The 22,188-nt window shown below is 42.5% G+C and overlaps 2 protein-coding genes across 8 annotated transcripts; one reads left to right on the top strand and one right to left on the bottom strand.

Annotated features, from left to right (window-relative positions):
- Positions 1-53: 53 nt before the first annotated feature.
- LOC308103961 (uncharacterized protein) lies at positions 54-7,783 on the top strand. 6 transcript variants are annotated; one of them, XM_080454190.1, is made up of 10 exons: positions 54-395; positions 777-1,061; positions 1,466-1,750; positions 4,379-4,483; positions 4,933-4,986; positions 5,351-5,386; positions 5,882-5,920; positions 6,025-6,051; positions 6,278-6,337; positions 6,736-7,783. In XM_080454190.1, the coding sequence occupies exons 1-10, from the start codon at positions 308-310 to the stop codon at positions 6,792-6,794; spliced, it is 1,038 nt and encodes a 345-aa protein (XP_080310316.1). In that variant the 5' UTR covers positions 54-307; the 3' UTR covers positions 6,795-7,783. The 6 variants fall into 6 exon arrangements, with proteins under 6 accessions (XP_080310316.1, XP_080310315.1, XP_080310319.1 ...); XM_080454189.1 differs by having other exon boundaries at positions 4,379-4,495; XM_080454193.1 differs by lacking the exon at positions 4,379-4,483.
- A 144-nt stretch (positions 7,784-7,927) lies between these two features.
- On the bottom strand, positions 7,928-20,667 carry fam114a1 (family with sequence similarity 114 member A1). 2 transcript variants are annotated; one of them, XM_080454167.1, is made up of 13 exons: positions 20,603-20,667; positions 19,230-19,794; positions 17,443-17,527; positions 16,459-16,697; positions 14,838-14,972; positions 14,516-14,668; positions 12,949-13,147; positions 11,294-11,379; positions 10,063-10,266; positions 9,799-9,938; positions 9,369-9,441; positions 9,085-9,138; positions 7,928-8,828 (listed from the first exon to the last, which is right to left on the bottom strand). In XM_080454167.1, exons 2-13 carry the CDS (start codon positions 19,671-19,673, stop codon positions 8,703-8,705), a joined length of 1,938 nt encoding a protein of 645 aa, XP_080310293.1. In that variant the 5' UTR covers positions 19,674-19,794; positions 20,603-20,667; the 3' UTR covers positions 7,928-8,702. The 2 variants fall into 2 exon arrangements, with proteins under 2 accessions (XP_080310293.1, XP_080310294.1); XM_080454168.1 differs by having other exon boundaries at positions 12,988-13,147.
- Between the last annotated feature and the right edge of the window lie 1,521 nt (positions 20,668-22,188).

Below are 22,188 nucleotides of genomic sequence, written 5' to 3'. Positions count from 1 at the left end.
CTGTGCTGACAGTACAAGTCTCAGTGTCACTTTCTGAGAAAATGACAGGAAGAAGAATGGGAACTTAAGTGGCGAGCTAGTACTGTATATGCATGTATGTACAGTATATGTGCTCTATGTGTGTGTTTTGTGATAGGTTTCTGAGACTAGATGAAGACATGAGAAATCATACAAGTCTAGAAAGGCATTGAGAGACAATGTATTTGTGAATTGTTTGCTGAAAACCAAGGAGGAAGTCGAAGCCACGAGGCGCGATTCATGCTTGAGTGAGTGTGTGTGTGTGTAAACCTGCTCCTGCGATGTAACTATGGTGAGAGTGGCACTTACTAAACTCCTCATCCTCATCATCCTCGCCTTCATCATCTGCCTCCCAGAATTCTTCATGTCACACAGAGGTGGGTGATCCACGCTGCTTAGGATGGCGCTCTGGGTGCCTGCATATGTGTGTGTATGTTTAGAATTATATTAGAATTTTGGCTCTGAGTTGAACATACTGTGGTCTGCTTTCTTCACTTGCTCTGAATGATGGAAAACCAATACCCAAAACCAAAGTATGTCGCATCTAGCAGTCTATACTTTGATTCCATTTATTTCCTTTCTGGTGTTTTGTGTGTGTGTGTGTATGTGTGTGTTTGTGTGTGTTTGTGTGTCAGTGAGAGAGAACATTTGAATGCTGTAGTCACATGTGCTATGCACATGCTTCTACGCAAACCCACAAATTTCACGGCATGATTGATTGAAAATCCTACCTCCTCCGTCTTTCTCTGAAAATGTAGTTCTGAGAGCCAATTTCCTCTGTGTGCCCTACGTAACCTGTGAAGAATGGATTCGTGAAAGGAAAGAGACGACGGGGGACGCAGAGGCGAAGGCGAAGGGTTTGTGTGACCCTTGTCTGACACCAGGAAGTGAGAAACAGGACTTTGAGTGCACCAGGGGGGACTGGAGCAATGGGACGGCGTCTTGGTCAGAATTCAACATCAGTAGGGATCCAGGCACTAGTTGGTTCCTGTGTGAGACAGACACAGACATGACACGTCTACACGACAACAGGTCTTTGTCAGGTGAGCCACATGACTGTTGGATATTGTATTGTTAATCTATCTATCTGTCTGTCTGTCTGTCTGTCTGTCTGTCTGTCTGTCTTGTATGTATATGTGTGTATACAGTATATCCTCAACATCTTTTCTCTCCAAAGTTATCAATTTCTGCCTTTTTGTACCTGTTTCTTAATAGCTCACCTAACAAACTACATATAACTTCATATAAACAAACTGCAAATATATTTTTTGTCAAAACAAGTACTTCCTCTCTACTACGGGGGCATGTCGTCTCTGTCAGCCATCCTTTGCGCTAGGATTCAGTAATTGATTGGAGAAATCATAACGATAAGCGATACCGTTACGTTAGATTGATGCGACATGTTTTCAGTGTCATCCATACATCTTCTATCTATCTACGTCTGTAGGTCTGGACTTGACTCTGGAGGTGTCGGTGGAAGTCCGGCTCAGCAAAGTAGGCTCTGTGAACCTCACTCTGCATGGCCACGTCAACCACAGCTCTCTGTATCTCCACCCAGAGGAGGAAGACGAGAAAGAGGAGGGTGAAGGACAGAGACCACTCTACTGCTATCTGCCTGGCAAGATTACCAAAGAGTCAGGCAATAACACGCACTGTGTCCTTCAACTAACCAACCAAACCATTTCGAATGCGACAGTGAACAGAGAGCTGCCATGGAAACAGACACAAAATGGTAGGTTGCAGAGAAGGGAGTGTCTCTCTCTCCACAGACGCTGCGTCTCTGAATCCAGTCGCTATGTCTCAGAATCCTTGTGGTTTCATTGAGGATAATACTGAGTAAAAGACAAGCGGAAAACTGTTGGTGAGGAGAGGAGACAGGGCTAGACGAGGCACAGGAAAAGGAAATTGGTTAACTAATGTCATAATGCCTCAGACTGATTCCATTTTGCTCAAAGGTGCCATGTCTATCCAAGTTGCTAACTGAATCAATAGAATTAAACTCAAACACCTTGATGCTGGTCTCCTCCTGAACTCTCTTTCCACCTTGTCATGCTATCTGTTCCCTTGCCTCCTGCACTCCATGATAACCCGGAATATCACACAGTTATATTACATAATAAGCCACTGTACCACCGAAGCTCTATTGATTTTGGACTTCTTCTTTCTCTCTCTTGCTGTTCTGCTCTCCTATGCTTCCTCACACTGACAACTAACACTGTAGCAATGTTTTCCAATATATCACACTCACTTGTGATGATCTCCTTCAGGAGATAATGCATTCAATCACCCATGTCTGTCTGTCTGTCTGTCTGTCTGTCTGTCTGTCTGTCTGTCTGTCTGTAGCTAATCTCACATACTCCAAGGCAGATCAACATCATATTTCTTGTGCACACTGATAGCAGGCCAAGAACCTCAATTCTCAACAGTTTTTTAAATTGGTCAATGACAACTGTACTGTCATATTTGTCTCTGGGCTATGGGATACGCGTCCCGCGAGCGGCTGTGGACTAGAACTAGCCAATTGGGCAACTGTCTGTCTGGCTTATGGGATTTACACTACTAAGCAGCAAATTGCAACGCTCAGTTTCAGTTACAATTAACTTGTGTAGTCATAATGTCAATTACAGACCTTACTTCTTCTCACGGTGGCCTCACAAAGCGAGTGTGGGGGGGAATGAAAACCTGACACATTTCAAATCACAACCTTGGATTGACTGGTGGCGATACAAACATAATTGCCATTTAACGATCTTCGTGGACTGGATTACAGAGAAATTTGAATAACCAAAATCTGAGAGAAAGAGTGGTAGACAATGAATGTGTATAAGAGAGAGAGAGAGCGAGTAAGACAGTAGTTACAAGTTGTACAGCTGGTAATCACATGCTGCACTACTCCTCCATGGCTGCAGGTAGACATTTTGCAACATGTTTGGCAGTGGTTCTCAACCTGTGAGGAAATTGCTCACAGTGGGCCCACAAATAATTGGCTAAATACTATGATTGTATTGATAATATAACATTAATATCAAAATAAATGTGTAAAAGGAAATGGTTTGTTTTCATTGTGATAAATAGGAACTTAAAGTACATTCATCCAAGCTGAATAATTGATCATTAAAACTAGAAAAAGTGCTCCTCGGAGCACAGGTCTCCGCCAGGTCAGGTACGTTATTCTGGCCTCCTGGTGGCGCTATAATAGGCCAATGTGAAAAGGGTGCCAACCGTGCCATTTATTCTTGCATTGACACTGCATTCATGATTTGAGGCATTTTGTTCCAAAAATGTGTTTTGCTAAATTAGACCTGCTGGTGGCGCTATAACAGGCCAATGTGAGAAGGGTGGCATTTCTTCCTCGGCCTAGTGGGAATGTGCGTGTGAAATTTCACGGAAATCCCAAGCTGTGTGTATACTTTGAGGCTTTTTGTTCAAAACTGACCAATCCTGCAAACTTTGGAAGCCAACCTTAGGCAATGAGGATGGAATATGGGAAATCGGACAGATCCGTGTTGATTACATGACTATAGTGATACTGTGTACCGATTTGCATGACGTTTGGATAAAATTTGTAGGAGTAATATTTAAAAAATGGTTTTGCACAAATCAGCCTTCTGGTGGCGCTATAACAGGCCCATGTGAAAGATTTGGGGCAGAGGTTCTGAATTGGCATCCAGGGAGTGTGTGTGCACAGTTTCGGAGCGACCGGGCCAACGGTGCCGGAGATTAGCTGGTGACAGACGGACACACGGACACACACACGGACACACGGACGGACGGACAAGGGGTAAAACATACTCTCTCGCCATGCCTTCGGCCTGGCGGAGACAATAACATGCTCTGACAATGTATGTGGCCAACCCATGTGAAAATGTAATGTGACCCCCTTTTTCATTGACAGTATCCATCTCACTTTCATCTTTTCACCTTATATCCACCACTGCCTTACTTTACTTTCTCTGTTTCTCTTCGACATACTTTCTTGGTTTTGCTTCTCCACACAGTGTTATGTCACAACCTCTCCTCCCCATCAATCCTCTTCTCACTTATTATTTATTATACTCAGTGCTCTTTTCCTATTTCTCTACCCTCACTTGCAGGCAAATGAGATCTCTCTAGTCTAACCCCTCTATTTCCTGTTTCTCTCTCTCTTTTTGCATCCCCCCTTTCTCCCTCTCTGGCTGGTGAAAGTGTGTGTGGTGCATTCTAGCATTCTAGAGGTTACTATTCCCATAAAGTCCTGAAGCTCAACTCAATACAATGAACATCAGTTGAACCCTAGTATCTATGTTGTCTTTGTACAAAGAGAGCTTGTACATTAGAGCAGTGGTGTGTGTTCACCGTCTTGTCTGTTGTCTTTCTGCAGTAGAGTGGTGGATCGTGTTCACAGTCCTGTGTCTGGCTGTACTGGTTGTGCTGCTGCTGACTGTACTGACCACAGTGATAGGAAAGATCAACCAAATCTGGCATGGTGTGTGCACACGTGCGTGTACACACACACACACACACACACACACACACACACACACACACACACGCACACGCACACGCACACACACGAATTAAATACCACATGAATTAAATACCCTCATTGGAAAACAAGTCCGCAAGGACTTTTATGAACGGACCTGTTAGACAAAGTATTTTAAATGTAACTGTGCTGTTTTACATTTTTTTGCCTAATAAAATATTCAATCAATCAAAAAAAACACGCACACGCGGTTTTACGCTGACTAACATTCATTCCATATCTCCTTAACCTAACCTCACCCATAACCCTTAACACTGATCTTACCCAAACAGATTCATGACAAAACATTTACACTAACCTTATGAAGCTACACTAAAATCAACTACACATACACACAGTGGTCGATACTTTGCAGGCAACTGAAGACTGTCTCTCCCCTCTCATGTCAGGAAGGGCCAATGTGTTTTCTTCCTGTGGCTGCTCCTCTGATCCAGACTTGAGTGGTAAGGGAAATGTTAGCCAGGCAACAGTGCTGGGTACATACATATTTTACCTTGCACGCACGCACGCACAGACAGACAGGCAGACACGCGCACACACACACACACACACACACACACACACATTTCCTACAGTACCCTGACACATGACATAGTCATGCACCTGACACACTATTACAAGACACCAGTGCCTCTTACACATCCATTCTTAATTCTATTAACTGAGACTTTTCTGTATTTACTTATAAAACTGAGATTTATCTCCATTTACTTTTCACTATCTAGTTTCTATGTTCTCCATTTATATGCTCCTTTTAGCAATAACTTAAAAAAATATTATGTCCATAACATGTAATGTTTTCCATAGGTGGAGAGATGCGTGCAGAGACGACCATTCAAAGAGGTAAACATATGACTGGTATATTACACTAAAACACCCAGGGAACTTCACCATCTAAACTAAAGTCATATACAATTTTAAATGTTCATCATTCAGTGAAATGGGACTGTAACTAGATCACATGGTTCTCAAAGTGGGTCCCGGGTCCCCCAGGGGTCCTTGAGGGGGTTCCCCAATCCCTAGCGAAATGTGTTAACATACACATCAAAATCAGTTTAACCACTTTAACCATTATACAGTACACCAGCCATTTGAAAATAGCCTATCTACAAGCTCTCAACACGTTGTTGAGCTTGAAGATCTGCTATTTTCAAACATTCTTGAAAACAACACAAACACAACACAAATCTTGTATGGGGGTCCCTGGCACAAAATATTTTCAGAGGGGGGTCCGTGGCCAAATACATATTAATTTGGGGGTCCTTGACATGAAAATGTTTGAGAACCACTGACCTAGATGATGATGTCAGAAGTGATAGCGGAGTTGTCATTCAGTAGGGGTGGGTGTTCGCTCCTTTGGGTCCCACTATTGGACAGGTGAGTTAAAATAAATCTATACCCAAATGGATTAGATAAACAAAGACCTTTTATTAAACAACATCTTGATGTTTTCTTGTTTTATTTTGTTTTCAAATGCACAGGACTATCACCCATTCACGAGATTCCAGGTAGAGAAATGCACACATCTAACAAAAAAGTAACACACCCTCACAGAGAAAGATAAAGAACAGAAGATTCTGAACTCAATATTACTCAAAGCACACACCACTGAACGAAACACCATAGAGACAGAGATCTGAGGTTTCTGTGCATGTGCGTGTGTGTGTGTGTGTGTGTGTGTGTGTGTGTGTGTGTATGTGTATGTGTGTATTGTACAACTCCCTGACTTCCCAGATACGCTGCTGGATGGAGACACAGGCCACGAGTCTTATGATAGCACTGGAGGCTATATTGGTAAATATTTTGGTACACACACGCACGCACACACACACGCACACACACACACACACACACACGTAGATTGCTTTAAAAGTATGTCATCAATGTTGGGTAAATACAAACGTAGATGTTGAAGACCATGATGGTAGTGTTTAGTTTTTCCTGGGTAATGTGGGGAATTTCCCACATTTTGCAACAGACTGGTATATGCCTATATTTCCTGGTAAGTATAAACATTTGCCAGTCAGTTAATGTGGGAAATGTCCAATATTTCCAAATTTACCATAACACATACAGTACATGCAGTGTTCATATTGTAGAAACAAAGTTAGTTTAATTTACCTATCAAATGAGTCTGGAATTGACTACTTCCATTTCTCTCTTCCTGTTCTTCGCCCATTTGACCGGTCCAGCCCGCCTGCATCATCGTGGCCATCCCTCCGTGTCCTCCATCACCGAGGAGGAAGCGTAGAAAGCTGCATCTGCGAAGACGTTAGAAAAGGAAAGAATGAAAGAATAACGACCTTCACCTGGCTACTATTATGATCAAAATAATAAAAACCGAATCACTCACATTGATGTTGGTTAAAACGTTTATTCTTATTTTTGGCATTTCATTCATCTCACAGTCAAAGGGCACTTTATCAGAGGGCTAGAATAATAAACATTGCATTGGAAGCTACATTGAATCCTACATAATGAGGTGGCTCCCGCACATTTTCCAGCCCACTAAATGAGTTAGTCTGTGGTCTAAGGCAGAAACATAGCCCATTACTACCATGAGCTTATTGATTTTGGTTGCATCTAAAAAGATCTCATAGCACTGGACAGATATGGTCATTATTTTCCTTCCTTCACTTGGCTCTCAGTCTAAGGTTGTTGAAATTTCCTACAATATTTGATTCAATATGGTTTGAAAGGGGAAGGGGTAGAATTAAATATAAAACATTTCAGTCCAAAATACGTAATAGTATAACACAATATATTAAGTGTGGAATTAAATTACTCACTCATTAGTTCAAAAATACAGATGGCTCCATTCTCAGTAGTTGTTTTTAGTAAGCAAATGATATTAGAATGGTAAAATGCATCCAGTTTGTTTGCTACAGGGTTAGTGTACGTTCATGTCCACTATCATTTAATTCACACTCTCTCTCCAACAAGTTTTTAGGTGACTATGGGCTGGAACCAAGGATCTGACTAAGGCATTGTGGCTTTGTTATGAATACAATAGCAGCATAGTGACATACAATTCAGTTACAGAATAATTATTCCACTTCCACATTATATCCAGAATAGAATAGAATACAAGGCTGTAGGAGAAATAATAAACAACGATGATCAGTAACTTTTTTGTTATCTATAATCAACCTAGATGGACATAGATGCCACATCGATTTAACACCCCAAAGTAACCCCCACCCCAAAAAAAAGAAAGAAAAAGAATAGTCTGTAAATATTTCTTCAAAAGATTCATTTCATCAGTATAAATGCTCTAGTCTAGTGACAACATTGGACAATTCTTGACATGAGTGCAAACATATGCAGGAATGTGAAAATCCCTTCAAAACTGAAAAAGGAAAACCATCAGAACTTTTTTGTGTGTTTTCTGTTTTGGTGTGAAAAGATAAGACAAGGTCTTGAATTGGTCACAGCTAACCTCAATGAACCTCTAAATAATATTTTCTCACTGAAAAAAAAAAAAAAAAAAACACAAATCAGTGACAAAACGTACCATAGTATGTTAGAGAGTAGACACTCCTACAAGCAATGACACGTGAAATGGAACAGGCCTGTCCATATGGGCCCATTACTACATTACACCGGTCTATATTCAGCTGTTAACTTCAAGAGTATATACTGTACGTTCTGTCTGTAGTTATGGCACTTACTTCAGTTTCTATATACCTTTCTGTACAACAATAGTTATAGTAAGACAAGCAGTGTGTGTGCAACAGTTAGCGGTATGGTCTGTGGGGGGGGAATCCATGCCTCTGCTTTTGATATCATCCCCTCTATATGTTTTATCCCTGCTTCTGCCTCTGATATGTTTTTATATTTGACAATATCATTATCAACAAATGATCAATTTATTTAATAATAATGCATGTTAACCACATTAACCCTGGCATTCCTATTTTTTGGCAAATTTGTCAAAATCAAAGGTTCAATTGTTATTCCCTTTTGTCCTTTTTTTTATTGAACAAATCTACAAGCAATATGATGAGCTTGTAGATGTGCTATTTTGACTATGGTTGTACGACCAAGAATATTGGGCTTAAGTGGTTAAGAAAGGGCCCATCATGCTTTTTTTTATTTATTTTTTACAAATCGCACCCTGTGTATGTGTGCATTTCACACAGGCAGCAGGAAGGCATGGTTAATGCTGTATCTGGGCTGGTGGTTCTGTGGTGCTTCTGGAGTGCAGGGTCTGGAGGTGGGAGATCTGCAACACTGGCAGCAGCAGCAGGAAGGCATTCTGAATGTAGTTGGTGCTGTTGGAACCCTGGGAACCCAAGAGTATTACCTTCATCATCAATACGACTAACTGACAACAGAATAGAAACAATAACCACCGCCATCCTCATCGTCATAACAATCCCCGATCACCATTCTCAACATCATCATGTGACCGCTGACATCATCATAATCATCATTAGTATCATCTATCAATACATATCATGTACGTGTATAATAATTTAGCTAGTGATTATTAGCATTATTTTAAAAGAACACAACTCGGAGAGATCTTTTAGTCTCACCTCTTTCAGCACACTGTCTACTAGTGGATTCAAATCCTCTGCTTTCTTCTGGATCTGGGTGAGACACAGAGAGAGAGAGAGAGAGACAAAGGAGAGAGGGTGAAAGGAGAGTGAGATGAGAGGGAAGGTGAGAAAAAGAAAGATGGGGTGGTATGAATGTGAGAATGTACACTTAAAACTATATCAAGGTCTTCAGGGTCTGTATCGTGAACTAATATTCTCTCTCTCTCTCTCACACATATACAGACACTCTCTCTCTCACACACACACACACACACACTTACCCCAATGGTAAGCAGTGTATCTGAGAATTTCTGAGCCAAACAGCCCACCTCCTTACACATAGCACACGTCAACCTGTAATACCAAAGGTGGATTTCAGTGAACCTCACTCCTATTAAATTATTAAAAGATACACAAATATGTTATACAAAGATCAGCTCAGTCTCACACACACACACACACACACACACACACACACGTTATAGAGAGACACACACACACACACACACACACACACACACACACACACACACACACACACACACACACACACACACACACACACACACACACACACACACACACACACACACACACACACACACACACACACACACACACACACACACACACACACACACACACACACATTATAGAGAGACACATTATAGAGAGACACACACAAGCACACAGAAAACAGACTACAAACACCTGGTGAGAATGTGTGCCTGGTCCCTGGCTGGCTTCTCTAGCTCCTGGCCATGGAGGATCAACTCTGCCACCTTGTGGAGCTGCTCGATACTGCGAGCTGTCACCTCTGCCAGACTACCTACCGATGACAGGTACACAGCCTGGAGAGAGGAGCATGGACATGCATGAGCAAACTTAAACACAACCACGCGTGTAGAGATACGCACGGACGCACGCACACTTGTCTATGTAAGCATCGCTTTATAGCAAGTTAGTTCAATTTACCTCTACAGATCTGGAGTCATTCTCCATTGCCTTCTTTTCTCCTTTCACCTGTCCTTCTTCATCATCTTCTTCTTTCTTGTCCTCCATATTTTCTCCAGGAGCAGCCTCCGTGTTCGGCTCTTCTTCTGTGTTGCCACCAAGTGTGTGCGTAGCGACGGGTTGATTCTCCACCTCCTTCACCCAATCGTGGGCCCTCATTCGAGCCTGGAGACGTATAATGACTGTCCGTCAGTACGGCAAGGCAAACTATACTGACATGTGCAGCATATACGTACAATGCTGCACATGTGTATATATTGTATGTAGATATCCTTGGTTTTTGCCTATCCTTTACTGTTTGATTTCTTTTTTTCTCCTTGATCTCCCTGCCCCCCACCCCTTCTTTTCTTTTTCTCTTCCTGAAAAAAACGATAGAGCTTGCACAAAAACGAACTTCACCCACTTCTTGACACCTGGGGTGTGCCGATATATCGTCCCGCGATATATCGCGATACGTTTTCGTGACGATATGTATCGTTTTGAGAAAAAAAAATCGTAAAAAAAACATTTTTTTTTTTTTTTTTTTTTACAATAATAATAATCAGGCATGCAAACATCCCCGAGGTGAAAAGGGTGACAACATGTTGTTTTTTTTCGGGTCAGGTGTCACACTATTGCCCTATTTGGATTCAAAACGGCTATTGTTGCTGAAAAGCTACAAGTTTGCGTCTGAATAATGCAAAAACAGAATTATTTGTTTGCATTTTTTCTCCCCCATATATTTTCATAATAAAAAAGTGCGTATCGTATCGTATCGAAATCGTATCGAAGTTGTGAGCCAAATATCGTATCGTATCGTTTGGTGAAATCGGCACACCCCTAAGTAATAAAGTTGATTCTGATTCTGCTGCCTAATTCAGTAGTTTCCTAATGTAACGCATGGAAGTTATTAACCCCTTAAACCCCTGTATACTTTATTGTACGTCAATTCGTGAAAATAGTGATCTACGAGCTCAAGACCAGTCGTGCCGCGATGCGTTGTGAGCTTGTAGATCTACTATTTTCATGCAATGTTCGCCGATTATGACATGCCCAAAATAGGGATGCTAGTGTTCATGCGGCTAAATTATGCAGCATGATTCCACAAATGAAACATCTTAACTATCACTTCTAAATCTCTGCGTGAGTTAGGGATGGGACGATGTCTCAGAGACATGATGATGAAAGAGAGACAGAGAAGGACTGATGTTACCTTATTGAGTTTGTCTGGTGTGGCAGCGACATGAAGCTCAAAGAGTAGCTCAGTCAAAGTACTAACAAATTCTTCCCCATCAGCAGCTGTTGAAGAGAGACACACACACACACAAAAACACACACACACACACACACACACACACACACACACACACACACACACACACACACACACACACACACACACACACACACACACACACACACACACACACACACACACACACACACGTCAGTCCATGCTGGCACCAAATCCTCCATGAATCAAAACATATTTTTTTGTTGTTGCAAGGAGCAACAGAAATTTGGTGCACTTCTGATTCTTCGTTTAAATAAACTAAAATAAGTTATAAAAATAACAATCATGCAGATCAATTTGTTGTTTTTGTGGCGATGTTGTCATTTTGTCATCGCCACAGTCAAGGGCAGTCACCGCTGAGCACCAATGCAGGATCAGACACCTAGACCAGGGTTATCAGATGTAGGGCAGTACGAGGGGTCCAAAAACCTCTAGTACAATTGGTTTTATATTCTCCCGGGAAATCAACTGCCTTAACTAGTCGCCCCAGTACCTGAGTAGACAGGCAGGAGGACAAGGCCTCAGTGTGACTGTGAACGCAATTAACCTCCTAGTAGGAAGGAAAAAAAAGCAGTGCTAAAGCTTCCAGAGGAACAGCGTTGAAGAGCTGCACATTACGTAAAGGTAAAGCAGGCTTTTCATTTGTATTCAGTCCAGGGCCAGCATGACATTTTGCAAGGTACTTATTGACATAATCTAAGTATTCCACATAGTTGCTGCTATGTGGAGTGAGAAGTTTGGCTGGGGAACAACACTAACACCAGAATTTCAAATGTCAAGGTTTCCCCTTAATTTCACTTTGGTCAAACAATCTCCCTTTTGTTTTATTTGTATGCCACAATCTGTCTGCCTCACACTAATCTCTCAAGAACAGATTCTGCTCTGCGTTTGAATCTGTCGGGGGGGTTCGTCATATCGCGTACGCACTGGCCTACAAGTGGGCGTGCCTTCAGATCAGGAAGCAGGCCGCGCTTTACCCAATCAGATGTAGTGGGCGGGATTTACGTGTCCGCCGATCCTTCCCCACTCGAAACAAACCGAAACTCATTTAACAATAGCGTCCTCGGAGCAGACAAAACCACGGAAAGATATTCACATTTTAACTTGCTCTTTCATCATAGAAACAAGTGAGCTTATAACCAAAACGATCCATGTTCTCTGGGAGAAGTGGTGTTAGTGTTACGTGTAGAAATATTGTTAGTGGGAATGAAAACATAGTCGCACCACCGGAGATGCGCTGAAGGCAGACCAAAACCCCGGTTTCCTTGCGCACTGGTGCTACGTCAACTTCCTCCCAGAGCCAACTGAGATAGTAAAAAACAGCAGAGGGCGCTGTTTTTCCTTTTCATTTGGCGATGGGTTCCCAGATTGGCATGACATGCCCCCAAAAATAAACAAAACGTTCAACCAAAGTGAAATCTCACATTGAAGTAAGGATTTTGAATGAGCTCATATGGAACACATCATTACTGGATCAAGATCCTTTGTCTCCTCTCCCATAGTTGAATATCCGAGTCTGTACCAGTGCTCAGGGGACACCTCTGCTTCCAGCGGGTTCGGACCGTCTCACTCACACAGGGGGGTAGAACAGTGTATTTGGGAACTTAGATCACCCTTATCCTCCGTCTCTCTCTCCTGACTCTCCACTCTCCCATCCTCCGCCAACTCATTGCCCCCCTCCTCTTGACCGATGAAGATGTCCTTGATGGCGATGAGCTCCTTCTTCACCTCGTCTTGCTCTTCCTCCTCCAGGGAGGAGAGGAACGCTTGGACCTGAGAAGATGTGGAGACATGTCAGACAGACAGGGAGACAGCCCACAAGGACAAATAAGACAGAAGAGAGAGAGAGTTATGCCTGAAACATACTCCACGGAGTTACATGGCCGCAGATGCTTCAAGCTACAGTAAACAAGATTGATTTTACACGTTGTTGCGTTCTGGAATATGTCACCTGAAAATCACACTTTCTATTGTGGGTTTCTATGGGAGGCAACAACAAAATAAAGCCATCTTCTTGCATTTGTGCTCTCTTCTGCTCTATCTCAAAAATCTCACCGGTGCAAAAGAGCGCACTTTCAGTATGTTCACTGAGGACGTGCGTTTGTGCCGGCTGAGCCAAGTGTGGTCATTTGCGTTGCGTACTTGTGTGGAGTATGTTTAAGGCTTTAACCACTTGAGCCCCAGCATCCCTATTCTGGGAGGAACATTCACCGAAAATAGCAGATCTACAAGCTCACAAGCATGTAGATCGGCTAGTTTCAGCAAAGAGATTTGGTGTAAAGGGAAAAAGGAGCGCAGTACAGTTGCAACTCAGGTCCGTTAGGGTTTAGGTAGGTGGTTTAAAAGACAGTGGAGGATAGAGGGAATCAATAAGACAACGTTGTGCACATGCCCTTTTTTAACCTTTATTTTACCCAGGGGAGGTTCGATGAGAATAAATTCTCTTTTTCAGTAACGCCCTGCTTCACAGTCACACAGACACACACACACACACTTTAAAACCTGGGAACTGCCTAGTACCACCACAGTCTTATACTGCAGGCCACTGAGCAGCTGCACTGGAGCAGTTGGGGGTTCAGTGCCTTGCTTAAGGGCAGTTCAACGGTGTTGGGGGAGGTGGTGGCCATTCACTTACTCACCCAGAATTATTCTGTCGGTCCAAGGAATCGAACCGGGCACCTTTCGGTTACAAACTCATGCTGTGTTCACACTGGCAATTACAAACATACAGTCTACCATTCATTTTCAATGGAAGCCAGCGACATGAAGAATCATTCATTCATTCAAGATTTATTTATTCTCGAAATTACACTGAGTAATTAAACTCATTTGCAGTGTCCTCGAGTAGTGCAATGCATTCAACAACATCAGTGTTGAAAATAGATTACAATTTAGGAATTGGGAAGAAATAAAAGGCATACATGTAAAATATAAAAGTTACAGATACAGCTACAAAGCTACAAATAAGTGGAACTGGCTTCAACTTCAGATACAAAGCGACAGATATGCAGTGTAGCTTAGTATCTTTTGTATCTGCTAGTGTGAACGCCAGCATCACTCCTCTAACCTTTAGGCCACCGCTGCCCAATAAAGAGGTTCTAGTTTACTTGCTATTGTATTTGAACAGTGTGTAAGCCTTACCTTAGCCTCGCTCTCATTGGACAGTATCTCCAGTGCCTCGAGATGTGATAGGCCTTGGTAGTCGTCAAACAGGATCCCGTAGTGGGCTGTGGGCTCGCTGATTGGATGGTTGCTAAGACGTTCGCGCTCGATCTCTTTGGCTTCTTTCAGCATCTAGAAAATCAATGAGACACTGTTGTTGAACAGCTATCTCTGATACAAACATAATGACATCGTAAACAAACATTATATGATTCTGCTGAAAAGGAGGAAAGTGGTCATAGGTTTTTTTAAATATTTGACCTAATGTTTGGGGTGAGATTGTGTGTATGTGCCTGCCTACCTGGCTCAGTGATACAGTCTTCTGCATCAGAATCTTGGTCTTCTTGAAGCCTGGATCACTCTCTGCCAGAACAGTCATGGTTTTCTTCCCAATAAACTCCAAGGCATCCAGACCCCCACTGATCATAGACTTCCCCTAATAGCAGACAAAGAGATGATGGTGTGTGTGTGTGTGGGTCGCAGGGTGTAGTGATGCTAGAGAGACGTTGCATGTAGGGATGCATGTGACCCTCCTCCCTTAGTCGCTGACCAACCCAGTCTGAGTAAAGGAAGCCAGGTTCGTAAGTCTTCCGAGGTCAGTACATAGCCTCTCCTTCACCAAGACTCCTATTGTGCCTCCACGTGGCAGCTCACGGTAGCTGGCAGCTGCCACGTGGAGGCACAATAGGAGTAGGTACTGCACACCACTACGCTCACTTAAATCTACTCTCTGCACAGGCCCATACTGTATGATCTTTATCGTCAGGCAAATACAGGAGAAATCCAGAGAACATAAGCGAGATCTGTACATGGCTTTGATCTGCCAAGGGCTTTCGACACAGTAGACCGAAAGCTACTCTGGGGCGTACTCAGCCAGTTTAGGGTCGCATACAAATCCATCCTCCAGCAGTTTCATGATGGCATGCAAGCCAGGGTTCAAATAGGTGGACCACTTCCACTGACCCCTTTGATGTCAAAATTGGAGTGAAGCAAGGATGTATCCTTTTATTTTCAACATATTCCTCACAGCAGTTACACTCATCTCCCATAAACATCTGAAGAACCTTCAGCATGCCCTCAATATGGTAGCTGCCACCTACAGTTGGTCTTCAGGTCAACATCAAGAAGACACAAATAGTCCACCAACCAAGCTCTACCCAGACTCCCACACAGGTCTTCTACATTGACATGTATTGACAACACCCCTCTGGAAACTGTACCACACTTCAAGTACCTCGGCAGCATCCTCTCAGACAGTTGCAATGTTGATGCAGACATCCAAGCCTGCATCAACCTTGCTTCCACCGCGTTTAGTCGCCTAAGGTCACAGGTTTTCACCAACAAAAACCTGAAGGCATCAACCAAGGCAGCAGTGTACCAGGCAGTATGTGTGTCCACACTACTATATGTCTCTGAAACCTGGACACCATACAGACGGCACATAAGATCTCTGGAGGCCTTTCACATCCGCTGTCTGCGAAGGATCCTGGGCATCACATGGGAGCACCACATGACCTATGCAGATATCTAAGAACGCACCAACTCATCCAGCATAGAGGTGATTCTGGCACACATACAGCTACTAGGTCATGTAGATATGAACGATGGACTGCCATAAGCAAGTAAGAGTGTGAGTGTGTGTGTGTGTGTGTGTGTGTGTGTGTGTGTGTGTGTGTGTGTGTGTGTGTGTGTGTGTGTGTGTGTGTGTGTGTGTGTGTGTGTGTGTGTGTGTGTGTGTGTGTGTGCCCTCGTGCGTTTGTGTGTGTGTGTGTGTGTGTGTGTGTGTGTGCGTGTGTGTGTGTATGTGTGTGTGTGTGTGTGTGTGTGTGTGTGTGTGTGTGTGTGTGTGTGTGTGTGTGTGTGTGTGTGTGTGTGTGTGTGTGTGTGCGTGTGCGTGTGCGTGTGTGTGTGTGCACACTCACTGTGTTCTGTACAGCGTGTGTGAAGGTGGAGAAGACTCCTCTGCTAGTAGTGGTTGAAGGAGACTGACTGGGGTCAGACTGGCCAGTCTCTCCTCTGTCGTCTCCCCCTCCGTCCATCTTCTCCTCCTCCTGGTGCTGCGCCTCTCCCTCCTCTTCCTGTGCCTCCTCTCCGACCGATGTCTTGTGGAAGCGCAGGGCGTCTCCTGCCTTATCCTTGACTGAGCTCAGGGTCAGCTGACCTGAGGTCATGGAAGCAGATGTAAAGCAAATGTACGATCGATAGATCTACAGATAGATAGACCTTTGTTGATCCCTGTGGGGAAATTCAGGTGTCATCACAACATGGAATGGAACACTGACATGTGAAGTGATACAACTAAGATTAATGAAAAGAAAAGTAAAATTCTAAAATATATAAAAATAGGTAGACTTAAAGTCTGATCTAGCCATCTGCACTGCCTGGTATATACTGTATATGAACTGTCATCACACACCCTTTATTTGCCCTCTGTGTGAGCGGGTGATCTTCTACTTGGGCTATTTCCATGTTGTCATTGTGAATAAAAAAAGGCTATGGGTATCCGATTAACCAATTGAACCCTCTAGTCTTAGTGAAACAGACCTGAGTAGTAACAGACGTTTTTTTCGGTCTACACCAAATCTCTTTGCGATGCGTTGTGAGCATGTAGATCGTCTTTTTTTGGCGAATGTTCCCCCCAGAAAAGGGATGCTGGGGTTCAAGTGGGTCAAACAATATCAGCCAGCATTTGTCGTTGCCCTTGTTATCCAACCTCGAGCATGGCTGCTGATCAGATCTCAGCCCAGGTGATCAATTATTTTCACATGCACTGAACTTTGCTATAATCATCAGGTTATAGTACAGCCCAAATACAAAAAAGGTACAAACCGACACGGTGAGCAGATAATGAACTAAACAACAAGGGAAACAGAAAAGGAGACTAGGTGAAAAGGTAGGAAGCATACCCATTGAACTGGAGGCGCTGCTCAAAAGAGACTTTCCCCACGAACCCCAGCCTGCCCATCCTTTGTCTTTTGCCTGGTTGGGATCCTACACGCACACACACACATGCACACACACACACACACACACACACACACACACACACAAAAAACATCTTGGTTAAACACTAGCAGTGAAAGGTGTCTGTGTGATGTATTGCAGCAGCTCCTGTCCTGAACCTGTCCTGACTACTCTGATCAAAGGTAAAGCAAGTTTCAGTTTCTGCAAGTTGATTTTCATACCCTGTTAAACTGAATGGAATACAATGGCTTCCATGGTATAATCTGGAAAATGATCAGCAGAAATGTCAAATTTACATTTTAGGCATTTAACAGATGCTATTATCCAGAGCGGCTTACAAAGTGCAAGATCAGAGTAAGTGGTGTGAACCCCAGTCAAGAAACGACAGGGTATTAAACAGAGTGCAACACAAATCAATTACGTGAGACGTAGTCAAGGTTAAACATGCCAGAACATTGGTAGGGATGCACAATATATCTAGCCTGGTTCCAGACCATAGACCCCGCCAACTCTCTGAGTGGACTGCTCGCAGCTTCAGGCTGATAATCAGGCTACAATATATCATTCATCATATCATAATCGGTCAATATTTACTTAATGCAATATCATTATTGAACCAACAAAATCTTTAGTTTTTTGTTTTGTTAAAAAGGTAAAAGCACTATTTTCTGATAGTAATCAATTGCTATAGAGTGTTTGTTCGGTAACAGGAGTCTCCCCATCTCTCTAGCTCTTCAATAAACACAAAATAAATTTTCAGGTGGGTTGCAAAATCTTAGTCAATCAGGAGAGAGCACCCATTTATCAGCTTCATTTTAGTGTTACAGTTCCAATTTTGTCTGCTCATTTCTTTGTGTCATCACTTCCAATTCCACTTGTTTAATCTGTATCCTGTCTGAGTTCTCTATCCTGGTTGGATAAAATTGGTATCCCGACCTGAAAATGCATTTTCTGTTTAATAATGAGCAGGAGAGACATGGAGACTCCTGTTACTGAACAAAAACTCTATAGCAATTAGTACAATCAGAATATAGAGCTATTTAACACTTATTTTAACCAAATAAATTCACCGACCCTACCTTTAATATAATCCTAATATTCTTAGCTGATGTTTTATGTTATAATATTTATGTTTGAATGTGAATCTGAAAAAGCCTTTTGTGATGATTGAAGACAGCATATTCAATCAGTTTTTTCTCAGAAAGCTTTCAAAATGGTCTACCTGTAGAACAAATCAAAGCAAAGAAAAAAAGTAAAAATAAAATATGTAGACCAATGTGCTCATGTCCTTCAGAAGTGAAAGCAGACACTTGGAAAGTGTCCATCATTAGGCTTAATAAATCAGGTACAATGCACTAATTGTTTTCCAAAAGTCTGCATCTGCACCCAGAATCACAGAATCACAGTTACTGTATAACAGGTGTAAAGGTAAACTTAAACTGGAAAATGTACAGCAATATCGGTACTGGTCTTCATCGGCTCGACCATGCAATTATTATTGGCCAAAATGTCAATATTGTGCATCCCTAACCACCAGTAATAGTCCCTTAAAGTTTAAAAACTAGTAACAAATATACTGTAATCTAACTTACTAATCAGTAAATGCAGAGGACACATTTCACGTATGTGCAAATATACAGTGACAAAAGAAAACAACCCAAGGAGTGGGGACTATTCTATTCTATTGTATGATACATCAGGAAACACACACACACAACTTCAACTTTACCTCGGTTTCCTCCTCTCCGGCTGGCATGTCTGGCTCCAAACTCACCGGTTGGTCACAGTCAACCAACAGGACCTCACTGCCACGTCCTGGTTGCTCACATACAACCATGTGACTCTCACAGTCATGTCCTGGCTGGTCAGTGAGACCTTCGGAGCAGGTTCCCTGAGCAACGTCCTGTCCAGTAGCCTCTCCCTCAGCATCTCTAGTTGCCTCTCTAGTAGCCTCTCCCTCAGCATCTTTAGTAGCCTCTCCCTCAGCATCTTTAGTAGCCTCTCCCTCAACATCTCTGGTGGCCTCTCCGGGGGCCTCAGAGCCACCGAAATCCTCAGGGACCGGTGGGGGTTGCATGACCTCGGATGAGTCAGGCTCAGTGTTGGGGGGTTGGGCATGTGGAGAGGGAGGATCTTTAAAGGCGTCTGTGACGGTGGGAGCAGGCTCGGACATTCTGTTCTGGACAGTGACACGCACACCAGTAATATGATATTACAGTATCTGTTGACCAGGCTTTAAAGGACGGGTCTTTTTATTGATTTGGACTGCATCTGGAATAAAGATGAAAAGAATCCTGCAGGTGATAAAAGTATGTAAGGGTTAACCACTGGTACAGCAGTGCCATCCAGAGGTCAGATGTTGCAAACGCATCCAGCTGATTAATGTTTTCTCTTGGGCTCTCAGTCACTATTACTTTATTTATTACACATTTGTTCACACACCAAGCACTATCCCACTGAGAACAATTATGTAGAGATGAACCCGAACAAACGTTAAGAAAAAGTAGCCTACAAAGTAATAAAATGCGTAAAAACAAAAGGAACTTTACAGCACGATTTAATTGCATTCTCAAAAAGTTACAATGGCTTCATTGTTTACACTAGTCTGTATTTCATTGCTTTGGGGGATAACTTTATAAACATCAACAGCACTCTACAGACACTGTCTGGTAGGGGGGATTGTGATCAAAATACAAGCCCAGCCCCAGAGTAGACAAAAATAATTAGCTCATCATCACATCATATGAATGGCAAATTCACATTAGCCATGTCTTCATAATCTCATCTGGTGCTTGAGCTGAATTTATTCTGGACACTATAACAACATGACAACATAGAACTATCCACCAGATTATCGCTTTTAATTTCTTAACAAAAGATGTGGAAAGCTATGATTCAGAGCATTGTACGCCTATCAATTCAATAAACTCTGCCCCGAGTGAGGAGTGACGCAACAACAACGACGAACGTATGATAACTTCATAGCAGAACAGGCAGAATATTAACGCGTTGTTGTTGTTGTTGTTGTTGTTGTTGTTGTTTCATGTTATACAAAACAGCTGAAAGGTTGTTTTGTTTGTATGGAAATGACAGCACACTCACCGTGTCGTGACAGCTCTGCTCCACAGCGCGCGCCGTTGCTTCCGCCCCGCCACGTCGGCAGGCCGACCGGCCGCGTCGCGTGCAGCACGGAGGGGATGACGTCAGCTAGAACAACAGCAGACCTTTGCATGATTCTTGTCTTTATTATTATTCTTTTGGACAAGGCGATGTGTGTATTTAAATGAACATATGAAGTACTCAGTAAATACAGAGTAATGCTGTTACATTTATATACAGTGTGTATAAGAGTTTAAATAGTTGTATTTTCTCATGGTACCGTACTGGCTCGTTGGTCTAGGGGTATGATTCTCGCTTAGGGTGCGAGAGGTCCCGGGTTCAAATCCCGGACGAGCCCTCGTTTTTTTCATTGATAACCTTAAACATAGACTGTTCTAAACTGTTTGTAAATAATGCGTTCATCACATTATTGCTACTTTGATCTGATTGCTCAATCACTGAATTCAGCAGTGTGTTGAAATTTCTGGATAATGACCGCTGAGCCAGAGCTCATGACAATAACAGACCTCTGTCTAATCAAAGACTCCTGGCTGTGCTGCTTGATTTTGTGCTGTATGATGTATCCAACATGGCAGGCACCGGGCACGGGGTTTATTTCTCAACATGAAAAGCTCGCCATCAATTATCTCTTACATTATTTCTGACTGCCGTCCCTCTATATTTGGGCAAGACTGACGGTATCATTAACTAAGACGTCATCAACATGACGTCAGGTCACCCATTTTCAACCTCCCAGTGACGTCATCGGTAGGCAGGTTTAGTCGTTTTAAACAAGATAAAAAATAAAAATTCAGAAATATAAAGCCTGCAGTGCAGTTCTATTTGCTTGGATTCCCCGTTAATGATGTCCCAAGCAGGTTTCTGAACTGTCAACAGGCCTCCTGTGAGACACAGGCCAAGTACACTAAATGAGCATTAGTTTGAGGAACAATTATATGAAGATAAGGTTGAAAATGGGTGAAGTGGTCCTTTAATACTGCAAATCTTGAAAATCACTGGCACCCACATCAACATTTATTTTTACTTTTGTAGTGACAAAATCCTACTTGGATGTTATGGCTGCTGATATTGCCTTACTGATTGTTTTAGACACATGGTCAGAAAAACGAGTAGGCTTATTTTTATATTATATATTTCACATTTTATTGGTATATTTGTTTTTATATACATCACTGCTATTATCATTGTTAATTCCCCTTTTTTTCATTTTTTTTCTTCTCAAATTCTAATCTATTCTTCATTCCCTTGAACATAATTTTGTGTTTTTTGTTCCTGTCTCTTAACTATGTATCCTACTGTATTTATTTGATCTTGTACATGTACATGTATTGTTGTTTGTATGTCCGGCCTTGTGGGGAAAAATGGTGGGTGGATGGGGAGGACTGGGGAGGGGTGGATGGGAGTTGTTGGGAGATGTAAAACCGAAGAGTTGTTTTAATTTTTGCAAATTTGAATACAATGTCATGTGTACTCTTTGAATAAATCTTGCTTATAAAAAAAAAAGAAAAACGAGTAGGCAAATTTCCAGTATAATAGTGCATCTATTTTCGTACTATAAGTATATTATC

Source organism: Gymnoscopelus braueri, assembly GCF_963280865.1.
Source record: "Gymnoscopelus braueri genome assembly, chromosome: 2".
Lineage (NCBI taxonomy): Eukaryota > Metazoa > Chordata > Actinopteri > Myctophiformes > Myctophidae > Gymnoscopelus > Gymnoscopelus braueri.
The sequence above is the reverse complement of the archived record's forward strand: the minus strand, read 5'-3'. Positions and strand labels throughout refer to the sequence as shown.